At 40.0% G+C, this 16,052-nt stretch overlaps 1 protein-coding gene across 1 annotated transcript in view; it reads right to left on the bottom strand.

The window, feature by feature from the left end:
* The window catches only part of LOC143766304 (uncharacterized), a 40,718-nt gene continuing 24,666 nt past the window's right edge, over window positions 1-16,052 (bottom strand). The window contains exons 5-7 of the mRNA XM_077253873.1: window positions 15,941-16,038; window positions 15,654-15,744; window positions 1-2,748 (exon numbers count right to left, since the gene is read on the bottom strand). Of these exons, the coding sequence (XP_077109988.1) occupies window positions 1,508-2,748; window positions 15,654-15,744; window positions 15,941-16,038 (1,430 nt within the window). The 3' untranslated portion in view covers window positions 1-1,507. The remainder of the gene's footprint in view (window positions 2,749-15,653; window positions 15,745-15,940; window positions 16,039-16,052) is intronic.

The following is a 16,052-nucleotide window of genomic DNA, read 5'->3' on the forward strand; positions in this document are numbered from 1 at the left end:
CCAAGGTGACAGAAGAACATTCCATTAATATGGATGCTTTATTGTACATACATGTTTTTTATAGTTGCATATAGAAAGGGGAGGTTAGTTAATTATCATATCGTCAATCTTCTCTGTTCTTGGTTATCTGAATACATGGAAGATTGTGGTTAAGGCATAGCAACTGGCTGATTAAGCAACCAAAGTGTAACTGTCACCTTTTCCTGCAATTAGGATAACAGTTGAGACATCAGCTCGGGACATCTGATGCTCAGTTCCTCTTTATGTCTGAAAAATCCCAAGACGCTGTCTGGTTTGCAGTGGCAATTTTAAGCAATTGATTATAGTGTATATACTAGCTCTCAGTATATATGCAAGTGAAATCTATGTTTTATATATATTTCCATCACAGGGATAATCGGCCATGTTGGAAATTCCAGCATTTAGCTGTGCTCGTTTAGCGACTACTTTTCCCTATAAAATCTCGGCTCGATTACCAAGTCCTTGTCTGAGTTAGCAATTGCTGCAAGACTTAGTATTGGGAGAAGTTGATTTTGAAAAGGAGTGCTGGAGGAGTTTGTTAGCGACTGTTGTCTGGTTTGTACGCTTGGTAATTCCTTATCTTTATCTGCTTAGCTTTATTCCCCCTCCCTACACACACTTGTGAATACCTCTGCTATATGTGAGTGCATATTTTGTGTGTGTGGAGTTTTCAGTTTACACTTGTCTCTGTTACCCTGTCTGTCCGGTTGGTGTACTGCGGTGCACAGTAGTGCCCCCTCTTCCCTGGATGGGGGAAGGGGACAGATGAAGGACTAATTTAGGAGATAGCTGCCGGGACCTCCGCCCTTGTCCTTCAACATCTGAAGTATCCCAGGGAACATGGTGAACTAGGACTCAGTGTTAGAGCCAGGACAGGTGCCCCTGATCCCAGGTCACTCACCAATCTAATTGTGACAGTCATAGAATGTCACTACAATAAAAGAGACTCTGATGTTTACATCAGCCACAGAGTAAATAAAATCATGCAACCAGCACTTGTTGACCCACATAAGATTTGCTACCATCATTGCATATCAAGTTGGGCCTAATTAATAACTTTGTAAAGGCAATGCATAAAAATCTAAAAGCATTTAAGTATCCCATTGATACATTTTTAAGATTAAGTGAAGCAAAGATAAAGGAAGGCGTGTTTATTAGACCTCAGAGTGGTAAGCTTCTTCAAGATAAGGAGTTTTTAACTTTATTGCAAGGCAAGGAAAAAGCAGCATGAATAGCATACACATTAGAGGCAACTAAATTTTTTTTTTGGGAAACTCATGAGAAGATAACTATGAAGAGTTGGTGAAAAATCTCCTCAAAACATATAAAGGATCTTGGCTGTAACATGTTCTTCAAGATTCATTTTTTACATTCGCATCTAGACTTTTTTCCACAAAACTGCGGCGCAGTGACCGACAAGCACAGTGAGAGATTTCACCAAAATTTTGAGGCTTTGGAGAAAAGATATCAAGGAAAATGGAATCCATCACTGCAAGTGAGTTCTCTGATGTTTGCTAAGACCCCTTTTATTTGTAAAACATTTCTCACATTCTGAACATGAAAAAGGTTTCTCCCCTGTGTGAGTTCTCTTATGTTTAACAAGAGTTGATCTATTTGTAAAACATTTCCCACATTCTGAACATGAAAATGGCTTCTCCCCTGTGTGGGTTCTGTGATGTTTAACAAGAGTTGCTTTCTCTGTAAAACATTTCCCACATTCTGAACATGTAAATGGCTTCTCCCCTGTGTGGATTCTCTGATGTTTAACAAGAGTTGCTTTCTCTGTAAAATATTTCCCACATTCTGAACATGTAAATGGCTTCTCCTCTGTGTGGGTTCTCTGATGTGTCACAAATCCTGATTTCTTGTTAAAACATTTCCCACATTCTGAACATGAAAATGGCTTTTCCCCTGTGTGGGTTCTCTGATGTTTAGCAAGAGTTGCTTTCTCTGTAAAACATTTCCCACATTCTGAACATGAAAATGGCTTCTCCCCTGTGTGAGTTCTCTGATGTGTAACAAGAGTTGCTTTCTCTGCTAAACATTTCCCACATTCTGAACATGTAAATGGTTTCTCCCCTGTGTGAGTTCTCTGATGTTTGATAAGACCCCTTTTACTTGTAAAACATTTTCCACATTCTGAACATGAAAATGGCTTCTCCCCTGTGTGAGTTCTCTGATGTCTAACAAAACCTGATTTCTGGGTAAAACAATTCCCACATTCTGAACATGAAAATGGCTTCTCCCCTGTGTGAGTTCTCTGATGTCTAACAAAATCTGACTTATGGATAAAAGATTTCCCACATTCTGAACATGAAAAAAGCTTCTCCCTTGTGTGATTTCTCTGGTGTCTAACAAGTTGTGATTTCTCATTATAACATTTTCCACACATGGAACAAGAAAATCTTTTCTCTGTTGTGTGAATTTCTTTATGCTTAAGACCAGACTTTTCAAGGGGAAAACGATTTCCATATTCTGAGCACAAAAATAGCTTTATTGCTTTAGGAGCAATTCGTTTTTTAATACTTATTTTGTGACTTTGATTTTCCTTAGTAGTCGGTAATGAATCAGAAGACAGGACCTGTTTCATAGGATCAGTTGACAGATCTTTGCTGTGAAGGGATGGAGTAATGACATTCTCTTCAATTGTATCCAGTGGGATATGAAGATCATCTGATTGAAAAATTAAAGCTGTCAGCTGTCCCTCTGATCTCCTGGTACAGTCATCTGCCAAGAAAAAAAGAATTAGTATTTTTGAATAAAATATCCTTGAATTTAATATTTTTCTACTTACAATGTCTGTACAAATGGCAAGTTATGCAAAAATATTTAATTATTCACCAGAACAATGACAGTTTACAGTCTAATAAAAAACCTTATAGGATGAATCAGTGGATCGTGGTGTTCAACTGTTTGTTCGATGGGAAGCTGCCACTCTTAAACGCTCTTTGGCTTATGACAGATAGCAAACCAAAGGGGCTGTCCGTATACAAATCTGTATCTGTAGATAAAGGTGATAAAGTCACCCTGACTGAATGGGATGCTATGTTTAAAACCTTTCCTTTATCACTGAGAAAAGGAAAAAACAATTGATGGATAGTAAGAATAAGATATGTAAACTATATGGCAAATTAACACCATATAAAAATCATCCTGAAATTATGAATCTATCCAGAAATATTTGAAATAGAATACAAAGCAAGGAAAAAGAAATTGTCAAAAAAAGACATCGGAAATTGGACGGGATGTAATACTAGAATGCTGGAGGACAGATACAGTTTTTGAAACCTTAGATGAAATTGAAGGCAGTCCATCTGCTAGAACTATTTCCTCTGATATCGTTGTATCAATACAGAATTGGATACTCCCCAATCCACCCTCATGAGAACCTGTCTTTATCAGAACCCCCTTGGTATAAAGGTATAGGGAATCAGACACATCATTTTGGGCCCTTGAAATGGTGACTTGGATGCAATTTAGCTACAACTGCAGGCAAATTGCATTTTTCGCTTTAAGGCTGGAGTCACACTACAGCGAGATACGGCCAAGTCTCACAGGTTTAAAACAAGCTCTGGCACCGGCACTCCGGAGTAGAGCGTGCGGCTCCATGTATTGCTATGCGGCCGCACGCTACGCTCTGGAGTGCTGGTGCCAGAGCTTGGTTTTAACCTGCGAGACTCGGCCGTATCTTGCTGTGTGTGATCTCGGCCAAATAAGAGACACCCTAAATGTAAAGTCACACTGAGCGACTTAACAACGATAACGATAGCGATCCGTGACGTTGCAGCGTCCTGGATAGCGATATCGTTGTGTTTGACACGCAGCAGCGATCAGGATCCTGCTGTGATATCGCTGGTCGTTGCTGAAAGTCCAGAACTTTATTTGGTCATCAGATCGGCGTGTATCGTCGTGTTTGACAGCAAAAGCAACGATGCCAGCAATGTTTTACAATGGTAACCAGGGTAAATATCGGGTTACTAAGCGCAGGGCCGCGCTTAGTAACCCGATTTTTACCCTGGTTACCATTGTAAAAGTAAAAAAAAAACCACTACATACTCACCCTCTGATGTCTGTCACGTCCCCTGGCGTCCGCGCTTCTGCTCAGAGCTTCCTGCACTGAATGTGTCAGTGCCGGCCGGAAAGCAAAGCACAGCGGTGATGTCACCGCTCTGCTTCAGGGCCGGCGCTTACACAGTGCAGGGAAGAGGACGCGACAGGCACCGGAATGTAAGTATGTAGTGTTTTTTTTTTTTTTTTTTACATTTACACTGGTAACCAGGGTAAACATCGGGTTACTAAGCGCGGCCCTGCGCTTAGTAACCCGATGTTTACCCTGGTTACCCGGGGACTTCGGCATCGTTGGTCGCTGGAGAGCTGTCTGTGTGACAGCTCTCCAGCGACCACACAGCGACGCTGCAGCGATCGGCATCGTTGTCGATATCGCTGCAGCGTCACTTAGTGTGACGGTACCTTAAGGTATAAACAAAGGCTTTACATATAATGCCTTCCTTTTAAAATATATGGACCTTCTTATATACTGTATGTCCCTTGTAGATTAAGTGTGCCCTGTAAAGGGGAAAGCACTGTCACCTCTTCATGAACTGAAGTGGATGAAAACCATTAATATTTAAATAGTAAAACAAATTGTTATTTGGCCGGAGTCCCAGTAAAAGATCTAACCATATGAAGCTAATGACCACCTCTTGCAAGATGGCCAGACCTATATAAGATCTTCCCAGTTTAAATAACTGAGGAGTAAAATCCTTTCCATAAGGTCCTACCAGTAACCTTCACTAAACCACATACAGTATAATGCAAAACAATGGTGCTCTACGTGTATGGACTGTGCCCACATGAAACAGTAGGACTCTATGTAAATATGTAAAATTATTATCTTATCCTTTTCTTGGTCCACATAACCAAGTTTGCGGATCAATAATGACATTTAAATAAACCTCCAGTGGATGTATAAAATAGCTTTTAAAAAATCTATTGCAGGAGATATATATATATAATTTGTGTTAATGATGATTATAATATATACATGATCCTATGGTAATATATATGGTAACAAGGAGCATAATTATATTGAGCCCCAAACATCTTCTTATTCGCACAGACTTAGGTTGAATTTGATGCAAGGAGGGTGCGTGGTATAGATTACATCAGACCCACAGCGCATGCGCTGATATTGAACGTGGGCGGGCTTACTGAAAGCCATCGAGCTGGAAGGGCGTAACGGCGAGTGCATGCGCTCAGTTTTCTGAAGCGCAAATAGATTGAACAGTCTATAGGAAAATGGAGAGAGAGGAAGCACTGGAGAATGATGCCGCAGTCCCCCAGAACTAGTCTCCCCCAGGTAAGTAGTAAAAACTACAAGATGGGGTGAGATGGGTAATAAAGTAAGCGATAAGATTGGCTCTCATGGTCCCCCCCAATGAGGAGGGTGTAGGGATGGCTTGTATATGAGTGAAAACCAATCACAGGACAGATGACAATCTCATACAGCAGACCATGAGTACCTATTGGTTCAAAAGAGAGAATTATGGGCATTGGTAGTAAAAGACAGAAATTGTATTGGCTGACCTGTGGAAGTGATGTGGCAAACAGAGGTGATAATAGGTCTGGTTCAGTCCCATCAGATCATTATAGCCTCATTCCCCTGTAGACGCCGCAAGGCGAAACATGTTGGGAAGGCTAATGGCTGTTCTATTTTAGATTGCATATGACTGGGGTAGAGCTCAACAGTGGTGCACCTATATAGGCCAGTTACTGCAGATTTCACTATAATAAGGCTGCATAGATGAGGATGAGCCTAATTTACCAACTCACAGGAGAGCAATAGTAGGTAGTTCAGCCTGACAGCATTTGTCGTATGTGCGCCTGATAAAAATAGATACACAAAAAAGTATACAGGATAAAATGAATAGTGAATCTGGTTTGGCAACTAATGAAGCACTAGCACTTTAACCCTTTTCTGCCAGCTGACGGAATAGTACGTCAGCTGGCAGTATCCCCCGTTTTGAGATGGGCTTCGGCGGTGGGCCCACCTCAAAGCCGCGGCATGTCAGCTGTTTTCAATAGCTGACATATGCGCGCAATGGGCGCGAGTGGAATCGCGATCCGCCCGCACCCATTAACTAGTTAAATGCCGCTGTCAAGCTCAGACAGCAGCATTTAACAAGCGTGCGTCCGGAAGTACGTGCACTGCTGACCCCCGTCACGTGATCGGGGGTCATCGGTGCATTGGCCATCACAACCAGAGGTCTCCTGAAGACCTCTATGGTTGTTAAAGACGGATTGCTATGAGCACCCCCTGTGGTCGGCGCTCATAGCGCCAGCTTCTAGCTTTCCATGGAGGCTATTGAAGCATGCCAAAATTTTTAAAAAAGTGTTCATAAATATAAAAGAAATAAATAAATAAAAGTTCAAATCACCTTCCTTTCGACCCGTTCAAAATAAAACAATAAAAAAAAACTAACGTACACATATTTGGTATCGCCAAGTTCAGAATCGCCCAATTTATATATAAAAAAAAAATTATTAAGCTGATTGCTAAACGGCGTAGCGAGAAGAAAAAAAAATCAAAAAGCTAAAATTGCGTTTTTTTTGGTAAACAATACCAAAAAACAATATTTTTTGGTATTAAGGGTGGAATGTGTTTTTGATCCTGATTACATCATCAAATTTGATCAATACCTCTTCTTCACACATTTTAATAAAGAAGAAATATAAATAGGGTACAATGGTATAAGTATTGGATATAATAACATTAAGTAGTATAAAGAGTTATTTCTTTACACTAAGAAAGGGATTACATGCAAAGTTGCATAATTTGAATATTTTGGTAACACAAGGTTATGACAAATATGAAATCATCTAGGTAATGGAAATATTAAGGGTCTGTGTTACTGAGAACATAATTACTCTGCATTTGTCATCAATAGGGTTGAGCGACTTTTGCTTTTTTAGGATCGAGTCGGGTTTCGTGAAACCCGACTTTCTCGAAAGTCGGATCGTGTGAAATCGGCCGATTATTGTGAAAAGTCGGGTGGCCGACCGAAACACGAAACCCCATACAAGTCAATGGGGAATTATTTTTTTTTCTTTTCTCTCTCTCTCCCGTCTCTCCCCCTTCCTCGGACTGTGTAAATCGCTACATCCAAATGGGCAAGATGTCGTTTCTACCCCCACCCCCTGTGACGCCGCAGAAAGCAAGACAAGACCTATGTCATCACGCTGCCCACACTCCTTCATTGGCTGCAAAAATGGCGGTTAAAGCGTCATACGAAACGCGACTTTGGCACGAAGATCGCCGACCGCATGGCCGATCCCACGCTAGGATCGGCTCGGATTTCACGAAACCCAACTTTGCCGAAAGTCGGCAACTTATGAAATTGACCGATCTGTTTCGCTCAACCCTAGTCATCAACATATAAAGGCCTTTCATTTTCAATTTTGATTCTTTATTTTTATATTTAATTCTTAATTATTTTTTTTTTCTAAATCAAGAAAAAACATGAATATTTAATAAAGTAATGTCTAGTACGAGAATATTGCTTCATTACATATAGCGATGCCATGGTTCCATTATAAGGGAAAGAGGTTTCAATTCTGAGTTATACACAATTCATTATTTTATTCACTCATATATTCTTATTTTGGTTCATGGCTTTACATTCTTATGTATTATTGGTCTAATAAATATATTCCATTAATAAAGTTGAATAATAAACATGAAAACACTTGTTATATAAAAAACACACTGACAGCTATGGGTTGAAAAGGTAATTACATGTTTGACATAAAAACGTTCTATCACATGAAGAATATGGTTAATAGTGTATTATCATTTATTATTGCTTTATTATTCCAAACAAGAATTCTATATTAATATTCTGATAATACTTATATGGGTATTACTGATTGCTATGATACGCTGTGATATCATAGGTTAGGAAAATTAACAGATTTGGTATAGAATAGGGAACTTCAAGCAAGATACTGGAGTTACGTTAATAAAGACTTTTCATATTTCTAAATTCAAGAAATTCTCAAAAGTTGCAAGAAGAAAAATCACTATCCAGAAGTTCCAAAAGGTAACAATGCTATATTATTTCTGAGTAATAATAGACTGTCAATTACAATTCATTCCACCACTGACAACCATGATTGCAGTAACCATCACTGCAGTATCTAAACTGACAACCACGACTGAAAAGGACGATGATCCTATGATGCCAAGATGAACTGTGTTATCATGTTTTTATCAAGTTCCAGTGGTTTCCTATCACCTGCAAAGCTTCAATGAAAGCTGGTGAACAATAAGGTAATTGTCAGGACGCTACAACCCTGACATGTGTCCTGTGCATTAGGACTAAGGACTGGTTATGGTGCTATGTTTAGCAAGGAAGAGTCATTTAAACCCTTGCTGTGCTGACTAAAGACGTCACACCTGTTCGAAGACCAGTGCGGATGACATGGAGGATTCCAGAAATATCCAAGGTGATCCCATGTAAGTCCAGGTCTCTAAAGGTGACACTGCACAGAAATTAAAGCTACATTTCATCTATGCACTTCTTCTTATCAACATTTGAATTTATGGCCTTTGATTGACACATGACACACGGTCTCTACATTATCTACATGCTACAATTTGTTTAGAAGGAATTATCATCTAAAGACTGTTCTAAAAGAACCAAAGAGAAGACTGAAGACCAGATGACATCAGATGACGATCGGACCTGTGTTGCTTCGATTTAGATTTAGGGAAGTATAATGATACATTTTATATGAATATTGGTCATGGCTTACCATAACATGAATTCACATCATTATGTTATTGAGTATGAATAATAATAATAATAATCTTATATTATTATTATTATTATTATTGACATTAAATTATTTTGTCAAAGAAGAAGAAGGAAAAAAAAAGCTTATTATTCTAATGATGACATGATCTACTTTGAGGGATCCAATTAATGTCTGTCACCCTCAAAAGGGGGAATTGTTAAATATTAATTATTAGATATTACGGTAATTTATTCTTATTATTCTCAATTCTGTACTGAGCACATTGCCTTTCGCTGACACTAAATATGTTATTTCTGTATATTTAGGTCATGGTAAATGTCAACCCGATATAGAGAGAACACGTGATCTGTGGGATGTATATAACCACATGGCCCAAGGGAAGAGGGGGCTCTTCTTCACTCTCTGCGGACATACTCCAGGCACACTTTACTCTGACACTAGGTTGAAAGGACTGCTGGTATGTAAGTTAATCATGTGTTGCTTCCAGAGATGCTTATACAGAGACCGACGACATTTACCATTCAGGATCCCAGGAAAGATGGAGAAATGGACAATCTCTTTGTAACTATTTCCCCTATTACATTTTGCTGCAATGATGCTTTTTGGGTGGACAATCCAATAAACCACTACATTTTTTTTTTATAAGAAACATTTTGACATTTTCTTTAGAGTATCGCATCTGGTAAAGAGTCCTGCAATAAATAAATATACAAAATAAGTACCGTATATTTAACAATATCCCAATAAAAGAGGGGGACTGGGCTACCCCTCAGTGGTGATGTATTATAGGGCAGCCATATTTGAACAACTGAGGTTGTTGTGGAATGAAAAGGATAACAGATATTGGATAGAAGTCGAGAAACATCTCATAAAATCCCCAAATGTTGCATCTTTTTTAACTCATATATCTTTATCAGGCCTAACCCCGGTGATAATAAAAAATTGTGCCTGCCACCAATGGTGAAAGCGGCGCTGGGAGTGTGGACCATTCTAATCAATGAACTGTATACTACCAATTTGGCGCTCTCTAAAGCCCCCATAGAGACTTTGGAGCGGTGTATTTCGGACCTCCAGATTCAAACCTGGAAATCCCTGGGAATCCTACTGATTGGAGACATGAAGGAATATTGTTATCCTCTACGATCCGAGAGAAATACCAACTACCACATGGAGATCATTATAAATATCTACAAATAAGACATTTTCTACAGGGAAAAAAAGGATATAATCTCACAACCCTCCAAATTATATGCAATGCTCCTCGCCCCAGCACGGCAAATAAGAGCGCTGTCCATAAGCTATAACCATATGCTGGAGGAGACCTTCCCCGCTCTGGACTCGTATCTCCACAAATGGGAGACTGATCTGCAGTACGGGATCACCCCGGGTCAATGGCGGACGTCCTTCTCAATGATTGGTGCACGTAGGGACGCACTCTATCACCTGGAGAATGCCAGAAAGCTGCTTTACAGGCGGTACTACCCACCATACAGATTGTCTAAGTTCTACCGCAAATCCCCAGATGTGTGCTGGAGGTGCGGAGATGCCAACGCAGATATGTTGCATGTCTGGTGGAGGTGCCCTAAGGTAAAGCAGCTCTGGGACGCAAACTCTCTCTCATTTAGTGTCTCAAATTAGCGGCATCCCAATAAAAATTGGGAAAGAGCAAGCACTTCTGGCCATTGACCTGGATTTAATTCCACATGAGTTCAGGACAGTGATTACACACATCCTCATAGCTACTAGAATTAAAATTGCAGGGTATTGGAAAAACTCCAAATGTCCGTCATTGACTGAGATCGTAGCATTGATGAATGACAATTGCTTATCAGTGAAGAGAATTGCTTCATCCACCGATAATACAACATGATATCTCAGAAAATGGGACAGCTGGCGATCACTCACACTAAATACTGGGGTTATAGAGATGTAATAGAGCTATTCATAGTAATACTCAGGTATCAAAATCTGTTGTCATCACCCCTTCCCTTTTCCCTATAATATTTAGCTATGTGACTTATTATATTTAACCGATTAATGTTTTGAGGAAATTTCTGTAACACTGTACAATGATCGGAGGCTAAATGGTTGTTAAATATGACTTTAAAATTAATAAAAAGTTTATGGTTAAAAAAAACAACAACAAAAACAGAAGTAATAATAAATAAAAAAATCTATGAAAATGAACAAATGAAAGTCAGACATTGCTTTTCAACCATGCTTCCACAGAACTAAAAAAAAAAAAAAAAAAACTCACGAAATAGGCCTGGACAGAAATGATGGTACCCTTAACTTAATATTTTGTTGCACAACCGTTTGAGGCAATCACTGTAATAAAACAATTCCTGTAACTGTCAATGAGACTTCTGCACCTCTTGACAGGTATTTTGTCCCACTCCTCAAGAGCAAACTGCTCCAGTTGTCTCGTGTTTGAAGGTTGCCTTTTCCAGACGCCATGTTTCAGGTCTATCCAAAGATGCTCAATAGGATTTCGGTCAGTGCTCATAGAAGGCCACTTCAGAATAGTCCAGTGCTTTCCTCTTAGCCACTCTTGGGTGTTTTAGCTGTGTGTTTTGGGTCATTATCCTGTTGCAAGACCCAAGACCTGCGACTCAGACCAAGCTTTCTGACACTGGGCAGCACATTTCCCTCTAGAATCCCTTGATAGTTTTGCTGTGCAATGCTCCTCTGGGAAATTTAATATGCAAATTGCCTCTTCAGAGAAAAAAAAACTTAAACTCTATAGCGTCACTTGTTGGAAGTAGGATCGCTACTTCCAACAGGTGGCGCTATAGAGTTTAAGTCCTCTTTTTCTCTGAAGAGGCAATTTGCATATTAAATTTCCCAGAGGAGCATTGCACGGCGAATAAGCCTCATTACCTTGCCAAGCCAGAGCATGTATGTCATCTCTTCACAGGGAGGTTTGCTACAGTCCCATGGATATTGAATTTATGAATAATATTTGCAACTGTAGTCACAGGAACATCAAGCGGCTGGGAGATGGTCTTATAACTTTTACCTTTAATGTGTTTGACTATAATTTTCTTTCTAATCTTCTGAGACAACTCTTTCCTTCGCTTCCTCTGGTCAATGTTGAGTGTGACACACACCATGTCACCAAACAGCACAGTAAGTATCTGTAGCCCTATATATAGGCCCACTCACTGATTCCAAGATTGTAGACACCTGTGATGCTAATTAGTGAACACACCTTGATTTAACATGTTCATCTTGTCACATTATTTTCAGGGGTACCATCATTTCTGTCCAGGCCTATTTCATGAGTTTTATTTATTTTTTTTATTCTGTGGAAGCATGGTAGTAAAGCAAGGTCTGACTTTCATTTGTTCATTTTCATAAATTTTTTATTACTTTTGTATACTATTGTATTACTTTTGGTTTTTCTGTCATTAAAAAAGGGGTGCCAACAATTTTGAACACGTGTATAGATTATAACCCTCAGTAAATTAGTTTATAAAATGGAATCACTTTATGGGGATTTTGACTATTCTGGTTGTCTCTCGTTTAGTTATATTAGGGCTTCTGCATATGGTGTGTCAAATCTCATCTGGGATCTGTTCCTGCTGTGCAGCTGGAGTAAGGGCCCCTTCACACTGTGCAATCAAAGTCTGAACGAGCGTTCGATTTGTGACGTTTATCCGTCCTCGTTCCGAGGTTGCAAAGTGTGACATGGCGTTACGATTTGCGACGCAGCCCAGCATCGTACGATGTGAAAGAAAGAGCAGAACTTTCTTTCGTCGTAAATGTCTCGCTGTGGCGGTCGAAATCGTAGTATGTGACGGCGGTCATACGAGCTCGTAATGCGACTACGTGGGTTGGGCTTCCGCATACCTGTCTCCTGATTGGGCGTGACGTTTTAGCACGCCCATGCTGGTAATACGTCACGCTCGGAGTCGTAGGACTATGGCGGTGTGAAGGGTAGCGTACGATTGCGACGCGTGACGTTCACATCGCAACTACGTCAGAAAAAGCGTTAACATCGTAGAGTGTGACCGCTGGCTACGAGCTCGTACTGCGATGTCGAATATGACGCAAATGCGTCGTAATCGTAGCAGAATCGACCAGTGTGAAGGGGCCCTAATCTGCTCCCTACTTCAGCCAATTGGAAAGTACCACACCCTACTAAAGCTCAAAGCATATGGCCATAATCTGCCACAAACAGTGTTGTTCTCCTCTGGTTCAATCCTCTGTGCTCAGCTTGCGGCTTGAGTATTTGTTTACTTTTGTGACCATGTCTCGTTTACTGACTACTCTTGTGTCTTCTGATCCGGTATTATGTTTTTTTGGTTCTGACCCAGCTACCTGACTATTCTTCTCACCATCTAACACCACAGCATAGCAGGTAACACGATGGTCCAAGAATAGGCGTCCCAGTGTAAGTCCAGATTCCATGTAAGGGTGTTAAAGGGCGATGAGCAAGGCAATCCCTGGGATATGGAAAGCTGAGAAGATAGTGTCAAGCATGTTCATGGTGAACATCTTTTGAGCTGTCAGGTGACCCAATACAGTGTGTCGGCAAACTATTCCAGTAAGATCTGCATTCAAATAGCTAAATGGCGTTCCTTCCCTTCTGAACACTGACATGTTCCCAGACAGTAGTGTACAACCGTATATAGGGTATAGTGCGAAGTTGGAAAATAATTTTTAAGATCCATTTGTTTTATATTATCCTTTGTGAATAATTCCAAAGTTATCACCTAATAAAGTGACACACGTCAGATTTTAAAGATGGGGCCTGATTAAGAACACAAGACTGGCTAAGAGGTTAAATCAGAGTATTTTGAACACTAACTACTGTAGTCTTAAACTGTGACTGTAGACAATGACACATCTACTGAAATAATCAAACTCTACAGTCTTCAGCAGTAATAAATGAGTAGCTAGTATTGAAACCTCTCTGGGGTAATTAGAGTATGGGTCTCGGTGACTTCACAATCTAAACTATCCAATATTTTTTTGTCAGGTCAGTTTCAAGAAGAAATATTAGGCATTTAAAGAGAACTATGTATAATAGTACAGAGATGAGATGTCTTAAAGGGAACCTGTCAGCAGGATTGTGCACAGTAACCTACAGACACTGTCAGGTCGGCCCAGTTATACTGATTACACTGATACCTTGGTAGATGAAATCTGTCTTGTGGTTGTTGTTTAATCTATATTTGTACTTTTCAGTTAATGAGATTCTCGTGCTTCAGGGTGGGACTGTGGGCGGGGCTTTATGTGGTGCTCTGATTACATATGTACCTGTATTGGCTTATGACAGGTTACTGATTCCTTAGTGATCTGCATCCTATTTTTACATAATGCATATAATAGTGTTGATATTATTGTTGATAATGCCTAGAATATTGTGGCTATTGTGAAGCTTAGAAAATAAATACATCCAGCAAAATGTCACCGGGGATGGCGGCGCCTGTGCAGTAGCATCAATAAATAAGAGATAGATGATACTGGACAGGCACCTCCGGTGTCATTTTGCTGGATGTATTTTTTTTTTCTAAGCCTCATAATAGCCACAATATTATAGGCATTATCAACAATAATATCAACACTATTATATGTATTATGTAAAATAGAGGGCAGGTCAGTGAGGGATCAGTAACCTGTCATAAGCCAATACAGATGAATATGTAATCAGAGCACCACAAAGCCACGCCCCAGAGCACGAGAATCTCATTAACTGAAAACTGTGAATACAGATTAAACAACAACCACAAGACGGATTTCATCACCAGGACTATCAGGAAGCTACAGACTCACATAAGTGACGCAGGACAATCCCACCACAATCAAACTATCATACAGAATGAACAGATAAAAAAAATATATATATTATTCTATGTTATATCCCCAACAACAACAACATATGTATGAGGGGAGAACTCCAACAGTAAACCGGAGTTGCATTCACTTATGGTGGACCATTGGGGCTACTATGAATCCTGACCACTATATTAGAGAAAGTAATATTGCTTCCCATTTCAGGAGAGATTGTGCAGTAATCTGAATTCCTTATGATCGAAAACACAATGGAATTTATGACGTGGAATGAATCCATGAAACCAGGGCTCGAGCCATGCCAACACATCTCCTGCAGGTGTGAATAAATGTATATTACAGCCATCATCCAATCACAGCTTAGAGATATATCATGACATAGGTGTAATGGTTTTCCTGTAGTTTATCACAATCCTCCTTGAAATTAGTAAGTTTGAATACAAATTGAAAAGTCAGGATAAAGGGAAACTCTGTTGTTATTGTACAGAAATTCACACTTGGCCTCACTACACATTTAATGTTGTTGATCATAAAAGTGAAGTTTGGCCTGAAAGACTGGACCTGTTCTTGTAGGGACCATATGAGCACATTCAGCAGCACAGAAGGGAGAGAAGGTAGATTCATCCAATAAGATATCAGGAATCTAGGAATCCAACAGCATCATTACCCTCCGCTTTCTCTTACAGGCTGATCATAATACTTTTCTTCAAAATGATTTTCTGACTTGACAGCACATTCTACGTACGCTGTCATTTGGCTTTATAGTTTACAGAACTGAGCAGGTAACGGTCAGCATGTTCTAATCCCAGGGGGTAGGTGGATCCTCCAGGTTGTAAGTTCTACATAAAGGGGCTTTCAATGCACAAAGTCATTTGAACAGTTTTGAGTGGAGGAGAAACTTGTGGTCTAGAGACAAAATGGTTATCACAGCAATACTGATGGACTACACCACCGATAAAGTAGGTGGTGACCGAGAAGAATCTGTGACTTCTCTGCATATAGTGGTTACTACTCACCTGGGTAGTCATATGTGGGAATCTCCTCTTTACACTGCTCATCGCCCCTCACATATGTCTCTGTAGTATTAATATGGGTCAGATCTTCACGCTGAAACAAATATTGTAAAAGTCACAGACAGATGGAGAAAGTCACATCTATGTCCAGCTCTAATCCTGCCATCTCCACCGTTCACAATACACAAGTATAAAACATATAATACTGGTGGATAAAACAAGACTGAGCACAAGATCTTCACAGCCGTCTACACATCAGAGGGGAGATCTCATGACACCTCTCCATTTACCTGATGATCATGAGGAACATTGGGATCTTCTTGTTCACAGTCCTGTGGAAGAAGAGGATGGGGACATCTCGCTGGTGTTGCCCTCTTACTGGATAGATCTGGAGGAAACACA

Source organism: Ranitomeya variabilis, chromosome 4 (assembly GCF_051348905.1).
Source record: "Ranitomeya variabilis isolate aRanVar5 chromosome 4, aRanVar5.hap1, whole genome shotgun sequence".
Classification (NCBI taxonomy): domain Eukaryota; kingdom Metazoa; phylum Chordata; class Amphibia; order Anura; family Dendrobatidae; genus Ranitomeya; species Ranitomeya variabilis.